This window comes from Hippocampus comes, unplaced genomic scaffold (assembly GCF_001891065.2).
Source record: "Hippocampus comes isolate QL1 unplaced genomic scaffold, H_comes_QL1_v1.1 scaffold227, whole genome shotgun sequence".
Lineage (NCBI taxonomy): Eukaryota > Metazoa > Chordata > Actinopteri > Syngnathiformes > Syngnathidae > Hippocampus > Hippocampus comes.
This window is the reverse complement of record NW_017805630.1, coordinates 548,720-558,199: the sequence shown is the minus strand read 5'-3', so window position 1 is coordinate 558,199 and position 9,480 is coordinate 548,720. Positions and strand designations below refer to the sequence as shown.

General features: G+C 46.3%; 1 protein-coding gene across 1 annotated transcript in view; it reads left to right on the top strand.

Moving 5' to 3' along the window:
- tars2 (threonyl-tRNA synthetase 2, mitochondrial) overlaps positions 1-7,321 on the top strand; it is an 11,305-nt gene extending 3,984 nt beyond the window's left edge. Inside the window, exons 7-18 of the mRNA XM_019881574.1 lie at positions 37-115; positions 1,467-1,613; positions 2,047-2,145; positions 2,392-2,561; positions 2,652-2,814; positions 4,174-4,311; positions 4,558-4,635; positions 5,833-5,933; positions 6,105-6,206; positions 6,278-6,350; positions 6,462-6,576; positions 6,655-7,321. Coding sequence (XP_019737133.1) covers positions 37-115; positions 1,467-1,613; positions 2,047-2,145; positions 2,392-2,561; positions 2,652-2,814; positions 4,174-4,311; positions 4,558-4,635; positions 5,833-5,933; positions 6,105-6,206; positions 6,278-6,350; positions 6,462-6,576; positions 6,655-6,797 — 1,408 coding nt within the window. The 3' untranslated portion in view covers positions 6,798-7,321. The remainder of the gene's footprint in view (positions 1-36; positions 116-1,466; positions 1,614-2,046; positions 2,146-2,391; positions 2,562-2,651; positions 2,815-4,173; positions 4,312-4,557; positions 4,636-5,832; positions 5,934-6,104; positions 6,207-6,277; positions 6,351-6,461; positions 6,577-6,654) is intronic.
- Positions 7,322-9,480: the final 2,159 nt, after the last annotated feature.

Here is a 9,480-nt window from a genome sequence, read left to right as displayed (position 1 = left end):
CTCGAAAATAGTCTTATAATCATTTGTGTGACACAGGTGTGGAGACAGCATAGCCCTCTGTAATGGGCCCCTCCTACCACACACTGGCCTCCTCAGGGTGTTCAAGATGCTCCAGGTGCGTGTATGCGTGAGAGTGAGTGCACCACTGATCCTCTTGACGGTTTGGGGTCACCCTGAAGTGGTTGCCAGCCAATCGCACAGTCTCGTAATCTTCCATTTCTGAATTTGCCATTGGCGGCAGCTATTGATTCCATCATCCGGTCGGTTAACCACTCAACCCAAGTTTATTTCTGGAGCACTTTGACAATAAACCGCAGCTGTAACAAAGTGCCGTACATAACAAAGATGGACCATTAAAAGACAATAACTGTCAACTGTATTTATAGAGCACTTTAAAACAACCACCGTTGTATACACAGAGAAAAATAAGTCCTACAGCAACGATAAAAGAATAAATTGAAAACGAAGACCGTAAAACTAAAATCAGGTCTCATGCTGAGTCAAGAGACACAGAATAAAAATGAGTTTTAAGGCGAGTTTGAAAGATGGGCAGCGAGGGGGCTTGCCGATCATCTTAGGAGGAGGTGCGTGCGTGCATGTGTGTGAGGGTAAGGTGGGGGGTACCGGCTGCAAATGTTTCCCTCATAAGCTTAATCCCCCCCCCCATTTCACTCTTTATAACAACAACATAAATGGCGCAAGCAAATCTACTTCCCTTGTGGGATGAATAAAGTATCTGTCTATCTAATCTATACCTGTTTGTCCATGTGAGGTGTTACCCGCGGGACAGTTGAAAAAAATAGCCTACCTCATGCAACCCAGCAATTGTTTCGCATGGCCTTCACTATCTTATAGCTAGCTAGCTAGCTATAAGCTTTGACCATGACAAAAAGCCGTTATTTTATCTTATAGCTAGTTAGATAGCTATAAGATAAAATAACGTATTTTTGTCATGGTCAAAGCGCAGCCTTACAATGGTAACACTCTCATAATTGAACTGAAAACGAAGCGGTGCCATCAAGAATAAATAGTTGTATGTTCAACAGAGTTTTTGTGACCCGGTAATCAAGTGCAGTTTTAAGCCTTGCTAATCTGCCAAAGTGTTTGCTTTGGCCCATACATGTGGAGGGCTTAATGCGGCTCTGTGAACGGAATGTTCCTCGTGGTTATTGATCCATGAGGGAGCCGTTTTCCATACTGGCCCGTCACCGCGCTGACTGCGATTCCATGGCGGCAGCAGCAGGATGTTTTTTTGTCAGAGGCCAGTTTCCTGTCCTTAGCTCTTACAAACACACACACTCGTTCTGTGCGCATCTATCAGAAACTCTGTGACTCGCATCGCTTTGCCCCTTCCTCGTTTGGCTGTACTGTGCTCGTCCTTTCCCTTTCGCCAATTCTTTACGCGGCGTTGACATTGACGCGAATGTTTCTGCTCCATCCGCACGTTTGCTCTCTCACCCCCTCAGCTGTCACCCCTGACCCTGGCCGATCAGAGCGAGTGCCCGGGTTTGATGCGTCTCTTCGGGGTGGCCTTCCCTAGCGACAAGGATAAAGACGAGTGGGAGAGGGAACAGGAGGCGGCCCGCAGGAGGGACCACAGACGCATCGGCACGGTAAATGGAGCCTGTAGACGAAACAAGACCAAACCCAAGATATTGATTTATCCGAGCTGAGGCAGGGTGCGCCCTGAACTGGTCGTTAGCCAATCACAAACTCGCCATTCAAACTCGAGGCAGCAGGCCAGCGAACTGAACTCACTTCACCATGGCATATATTCTTTGTCTCCTGTATAGAATGACTAATATCAATGCCAAACGGGGAGATCAGAGGGATTTCCATGAATTCCACTCAATTTCTGGGCAGGGCACGCCCCGCGGAAATATGATTGGCTGCTGCTTAATGGCATTTCCATTCCATTCAATGGGCAAAGATGACTTGAAACGATAGTATCCCAAGGCATCACTGCGTAAGAATACTTCTTAAGCAGCCAAAGAAAACGTTTTCCGCATGTCGGTGTCCATGAAAAGTATTGTCATGTTTTCCCAGGAGCAGGAGTTGTTCTTCTTCAATGATGTCAGTCCTGGAAGCTGCTTCTTCCTCCCGAAAGGAGCCCACGTGTACAACACCCTCACTGGTTTCATCAAGGTGAGCATCTTTTGAGGCTTTATTAACTGCAAATTTTGCTCGGGGGGGCCCCTTGCTGCTGTTTTCCACCGGGTGCAAGCATGTCAAACACGTCTGCTCAACACATCCCAGAGGGCATTGTTGTTTTCCATCAACGGTCAGGATATTGGGCTCGTTAGTCTGCGTTTATTGCCGTGCGCTGACAGTTCAGGCACGTTCTTGCACTCTTTGTGACACGCACGCATCCTTCCTCCCTCCCTCGGGCAGAGCGAGTACCGGCGGCGAGGCTTTAACGAGGTCATCACCCCGACTCTGTACAGCACTGCATTGTGGGAACGCTCGGGTCACTGGGAACACTACAGCGACAACATGTTTACAGTCACCTCAGGGGGCTCTCAGACCTACGCGCTCAAGCCCATGAACTGCCCCGCGCACTGGTACACACACACACACACACACATACATTTTATGCTCAGGAGGCCATAACTTTTTTTTTTTATTTTCCTCCTCTCCATCTTGAATTTCAGTCTGATGTTCGAGCAGCGTGTGCGCTCGTGGCGAGAGCTTCCTCTGCGCTGGGCCGACTTCGGGGCGCTGCATCGCAACGAGCTCTCCGGCGCTCTGGGGGGTCTCACCCGGGTCCGCAAGTTCTGCCAAGACGATGCTCACATTTTCTGCACGCCTGACCAGGTACGTAATAAAGCGTACTCAAGTGCTACATGGACCGTACTTGGCCACCAGCAGCTGCCGGTGCCTTGCGGTACGAGTTGTTGGAGAAATGAGCCTTCATTCAAATGATTGCCTTGACTTGTGAGCGCAGTCTTGATATACAAGCGCAAAACTCAACGCACTTTACAATAAGCAGCAATTTGTCAAACAGACAATATTTTCTTCAAAAAGCTCTTCAGGCTTTTTAGTGCCACTCTTGAAAAAACAGAATTAGACCTTGTGCATTTTAAAACAACTATAGCTCAATATAACACTACTCACAGTCATATTTATCCTCCAGTTAGAAGGAATGTTTGCCATACTGTTGAGCTGAGAGGAATGAAGGTGTCTCAATGAAGTTTATTGAACCCCACTTGGCTTTTAGGTAGCACCTGCCCCGCTGCAGTATGATTGGCTTCTCGTGGCCTGCCATATGCATGCGTTCAATTGATGCAGTCGGACCGGAAATAAATACATTTTAATTACATTTATGTAATTAGTGTATTTATCATAAAGTCTAATTTTATGGAGTGCAAGTTTACCTCCTTGAAATAATACACACAACAATATTTGTTGTTTTTGGGGTGAAGGAGGGCGCGGATTAATAGCATTTCCATTCATTTCAATGGGGAAAGATTCTTTGAGATGTGAGTGTTTCTGATTTACGGAACGTTGTCACACAATGAATTAAACTCTTATGTGATGGGACGACTGTACAGAAAAACCTGTAAGTAATGCCCATCCAAAAATTGTTGTAATTGGCCGGCGATGCCACAAGATGGTGTCAAAGCACTTTTTTTTGGGGGGGGGGGCTTTGTTTTTCTTTTGTAAATGAAGTCACTTGCCCAAGATAGCTAAACTGAACTAAATAACTAATAAAACACAATTGCCAACACTCTGTTAATCATTAAGTTTCCCCATTTGGGCAAAATGTCCGTCCCTAATATGATCATAGCATTTGCTGGAATAACCCATCTCAAATGTTGGCCCAAAAGCTTTTGTATTCTGACACAACCTGTAAATGGGACACATGTGGGATCATATTACAGCGATTAGATGGGCCACACTAATAATTGTGCTGACATTCCAGCTTGCTGAATGCGCCGCTTTGTCCTGATCCAACCTCACACTTAAACATGTGCTGCACACTGCGCGCGTGTAATCCTGCTCCCCCCACAAAGTTCGCACCACCACGCTAACCTCTCAAATACCATTTTCAAGTCTGCAGCCAGTGGGCGTCCCACCTATTTGGAATTGGACCCTTCCAAATGTACGTCTGTTATTGTCGTTAACGTGTCCTCCTGTTGCCCCCCCCCCAACCCCCACCCTATGCCCTCACAGCTGGAAGGTGAAATTGTGGCTTGTTTGGACTTTGTGAGAAGCGTTTATCAAGTGTTTGGGTTTTCCTTCCATTGCCTCCTCTCCACACGTCCCACTCCCTGCCTCGGGGAGCCCGAGCAGTGGGACCACGCCGAGCAGGTAGGCGCTCACTCAAAGAAAGAAATGTACGTCGAGTCACAGCGTACCACGACAAAGCAAGCACGCGCCACTTTGTAGCGAGCTGCCTTTATCAACCCGCTGTGCAGATGCGTATCTCAAAGCAGCGATTAAGGCGCATTCAATTGAGTGTGATTAAATGCGCGCACACACCCTCACATGGCGACGACGTGAGGATCAGACTGGGACTCACTCACAGTCTTGGCCGCTGTTTTTGTTTGTGTGCAGCAGTTAGAGCGGAGCCTGCGGCAGTTTGGCGAGCGGTGGGAGTTGAACCCAGGGGACGGAGCCTTCTATGGGCCAAAGGTGAGCGAGGCCATCAATCAAAGTCTGGATCACCTTTGCGACAGCGTGCCTTAAAAAGAAATACACCGCTCTCGGTCGAAAGTGTGTCTGAAAACATGAGTGAAAATGTGTTTTCCCAGTCCTTGAAAAGTGAAAAAAAAATTACATTTTTGGAAATCTCAGTGAAACTACTGCATGGGTCAGATTTTGGATGTTTAAAACACCATTAAAGTGGTGTTTAAATTTAAATTGAGGCGGCAGTGCATCATCACACCATATCGGTAATGCAACAGCCCAATAGGTTAGCCTAGCGCAAAAAAAAAAAAAGGTCAAGCGATTGCCGGCTCTCTCTCAGTCACTCTGCTCACCATGAATTCTGAAATATTATATTTGTGGTGAAACAATAGTTTCGACAGCAAAACGTTTTCTACTGAAAGGTCTTTAACCACGGAAGTGAAAATGCAGACTTTGCTCCCAAGTTGTTTGACGCAACCAGCATGGGAGAAGCCGCACTGGTAAAACCACATGAAGGTCAAGAAACGCTCGCCGGCTGCCGCACCGACGCACATGGCCGTCGCTGCGGCAGCTGCGTTTCCAGATGCAAAGCAGACCGACTCGAAAGTAGCGACAACTGAAGTTCTGAGTGTTGCGGCATTAAGTGATCAACTCCCACCACCGTCGGAAGAAGTAACTCTTCGTTTCCAGATAATGCTTCCCGATGGCCAGATGAATAGAATTGCATGTGCTGAGAATAATTTTTTTTAATGTATTTTTATTGATGTTGATATAACATATGGATGCATGTGGTTTGATTCACAAATGTTTCAGATGATCACACCCCCCCTTTTTTTTTTTTTTTTTTGCACACCACTCTGATGCCAGGAAAACTATTGCTTCAAAAAAAATATGTGAAACCTGCAAGTAGAGGTAAGATTTTACAGCTCAGGTGTGTGCACCGACAGTTGAGGCAGGTCAAGTCAGGGTGCGCTTCAACAAACAAACTCGCAGCTCCTTAAAAAAAAAAAAAAAAAAAAAAAAAAATCCCCCCTCCACATCCAGTTTAGGCGTGTTAGCAGCAATTAGCGACATCCGCTCCAGTCTGGTGCCAACTCATTTTATGAGCATGTCTCTTCGCAAAAACTCCAATTTGCCCCGCACTTGTGGGGCAGAGTTCTAATACCGCACCTCTTTTTTCCAACCCCAACATGTCATTTGCAGATTGACATCCAGATTAGAGATGCGATGGGTCGACAGCACCAGTGCGCCACCATCCAGTTGGACTTTCAGCTGCCAATCAGATTTAACCTTCAGTACGTGGGGTAAGTGCACATTCTCTGATAGTGCAATTCATTCACCGGGGAACCTCTGAGATCAACTTGAAGCCCGACAATTTGGCATCGATTTGCCGCAGGACATGTACTGAATCCATTTTCTGGATCCAACTCCTCATCGCGACATCTTGGTTAAGCGACTGTCCGTGTTTGTTTTAGGCGAGATGGCAAGTCCCATCGGCCGGTGATGATCCACCGTGCGGTGCTCGGCTCACTGGAGAGGATGATTGCAATCTTGGCTGAAAACTTTGGAGGGAAATGGTGAGATCAAACCGGTGTCAGGTTGTTCGATTGGGCGAAACTCGTCATCATTTGGTCTTGGTCTTCCAAAGGCCGTTTTGGTTGTCTCCGGCACAAGTCATGGTCATCCCCGTTGGGAGCAGCTGTGAGGCAGCCGCTAAACAGGTCAGTCGCAAATTTACGTTCTCTCACCGGTTATCTTGGGGCAGAGCCCGGGGGCAGGGTGGGGGTGTGGGGGTTGAGAAAGCACAAGTCCAATGTTTGTATTGTCCTAAGTTGGTTCAGAAGTTTCGTGAAACCGGCTTCATGGTGGATTTGAATGAAGACGCCGGCGCCACCTTAAGCAAGAAGATCCGCTCTGCTCAGCTGGCACAATACAATTACACGTTTGGTAAAGACCGCCGATAATAGCGTGGCCCATGTTTACAAGCCCAGTTGTTTTTGTGACGACAAATGTTTTGGCTTCCAGTGGTAGGCGATCAGGAGTGCGAGAGCGGCACGGTGAGTGTTCGGAGTCGAGGCGGCCAGCAACTGGGCAGGAGGCCTGTCGAGGAAGTTCTCATGGGCCTCTCGCGACTACGAGACTCCAGGAGTAACCGGGCCGACTTTTAAAGGGGACATAAGTGACATTTTGCAATCAAGTCGCGCAACCGGACTACACTGAAACATTTTCATGTTCTCGTTCGTCGTCACAAAATACAATCACCGTTTTTGGTGACTGCCTTGTGATGGGGTTTTCTTTGAACTTGTCATTCTTTTGCCATTGCCCCGTGCAACTTGGGGTGTGGCCGCATGGCGCGTTGTGCGGCATCTTAACTGGATCTGATGTATTTGATAAGGCCGCCCCTTCAAAACAAACTCGAGCGGAAAGCGGCATGTCAACGGCTGTAATTCTTCATCCTGGGACATTTTCGTGAACTCGTGTCATCGAAATGTTATTGGGAAACATGGGAGCTGTTTCGAAGTTGAAAACCATGTACAGTATATCTCAATAAGACATCTGCAAACTATTTGTGAGAAAATTACGGACGTGTCCCTCAGAACGGTTGTGTAATGTAACCAGTGTTCATTTGGTTTGCTGCCCTTCAGCTTGGAAAAGTGCAGCTTCGCTTTCCAATAAAGCTGCATAAACTTTTTTTTTTTGAGTTCCATTAATGTTGCTCACTCATAAATCTCACTGCTCTGTGATGTGTTCACTAAATACGTCCCCTCCCCCTCTCGCTTAGGCCATGTCATGCTGTGAGAATAAAGGAATTGGCTTCCCTTTAAAAGAGTGGAAGAAAAGGGAGGATGCTGGAGACAGGAGGATTTGACTAAAATAGGAGTTGGAGCAGCAAGCCGCCACGGTGTGTTTTCGTGTGTGTTTTGGTGGACTCTGCCAAGTCATGGTACGGGTCAGAATGATTGGATGCGTCTTTTTAATTGAGGGAGGGCAACAGGATGGAAAAGACATGAGTCACAACACAAGGGTGGATAAACGGAGCAGCTTTGAACAAAGCCTGCTGTGGAAAAATCAGCACCGTGTGTGTGCGTGTAGTTCTTCCGCAGCGGAAAGGATCACAATCTCTGCGACACACCTGAACACTTTGACCTTCATTTGACACAGCGACAGTTCGTCACAAGGGACTAAAATTAGGCAGGCTGTGGTGCTTGGAGAATTCTATTGGGTACAGTGGTGCATTGAGAGATGAGTTTACTCAACACTCTTGCTCAACTCAAAACATTTGCGCCGCAAATTTTCCTTCCCCATTGAAATCTGTCGAAATGACAATCCGTTACAGCTTCTGCCCCACCCCAAAAAAAAAAAAAACCCCCAAAAAACGATATGCCTGTTTGTGTTTCTAAAAAGGAAATACGGCACTGTGCATCATGAGTAATCATACTACAATTCAATGTAATGCGCCGCTCCTTCTGGCCAGCAGGACCCCGGCAGAATATCCTCATGCAGATAAAAACAACCAATAGCAGGCCTCCTAAGTTCTCCGCAAGATGCAAAATATCAAATGCCCGTGAGTATTGTCACCATTAATGTGTTGCTCCACCGTTTGTGTTCACGTCTCGGTTACTTCCAAAATAGCGTCTGTCGATGCAAACTGTTTGCATTGTTTACTCGCACTCGCGTTTCCTCAAGCGGAGCTTTGTGGTGGTTTGAAATACACAAGATGTAGTTCTTTGTTTGATATTTTGACAATACAGTAAATTTCAAAGTGGGAGTAACATCACGCCTCTTTTTGAAGAATTGGTTTACTTTTTGGGGAGGGTTAGAGGCCTAACTCTTTACTCTTCTGAACCCTGACTGAAAAAGAAAACTTTTTTTTAAAATTAAACATACCTGGGAGCACTGTAGTCTCCTTCCAAGTACCCGATTAGTCAGTGGTGTCATTCCAGCCACGAGTTCACATCTCGGCTTTGGCTGCAAGCACCACAGGCTGCTACTCGCCGCTTCTGTGAACCCAGCCATGCTTGGTGAAGATGACTTGAGTCCCGCTAGTTTCTTTCAGCTGCTTCCAAGTCCTTGCGCTGCTCTCGGACTTGGTGTGCTTTGTCAACAATATGAGATGCACCTGCTTTTTACAAGGCTATTGTTCACTGTTGGCTATAAAAATGTGCAAATGTTTCTCAAGGGAACACTTTTTCCCTGTGAAGTCGTTTTATATACTGTACGTCAAAAAAAAAAAATCACAGGTTCCCCATATCGTCCAGCAAGCGCCTGAAGAGATGCAAAATTTAATTTACATATTACATCGTTGTAGATTAGTTTGTCTGACTATTTCATTTCCTCATTAAAATATACATGACATTTTCTTTTTTGGGAGGTGGGGTGAAATGGATTAAGTACATTTGGAATCATTTCTCAACAGTCTAAACTCGTACCCAAAGGCAACACAGTACCTCAAAAGAGGAAAATGCAACAAATCCAGTCCAGTATGAAGTCACCTATTTTTTTTTTCTTTTTCCAAGGCGTTTCCATTTTGCTATCAGAGCTCATTAAATGAACCCGCGTACCAAATATTTTGAGCAGCACTTGTGTAGACTCAATGTTGCATAGTTGCAGATATTGTGATCCTCTTTTGTGGTCTACTTGAGCAGATTTTGTACTCATCGTCATGTGTGCTGCTCCAACATTACTCAGTGGTTGCGTAGCCACGACACACACCATTAGCTACACGACACACTCTTCAAATCTCGACTTAATGGATAACAATATCAGCTTCCCCTCTCCCTTACACAGCCCCCCCCCCCCACACACACACACAGAATTCCTTCATGTACTGTAGCACTAAGTGAAGATAAA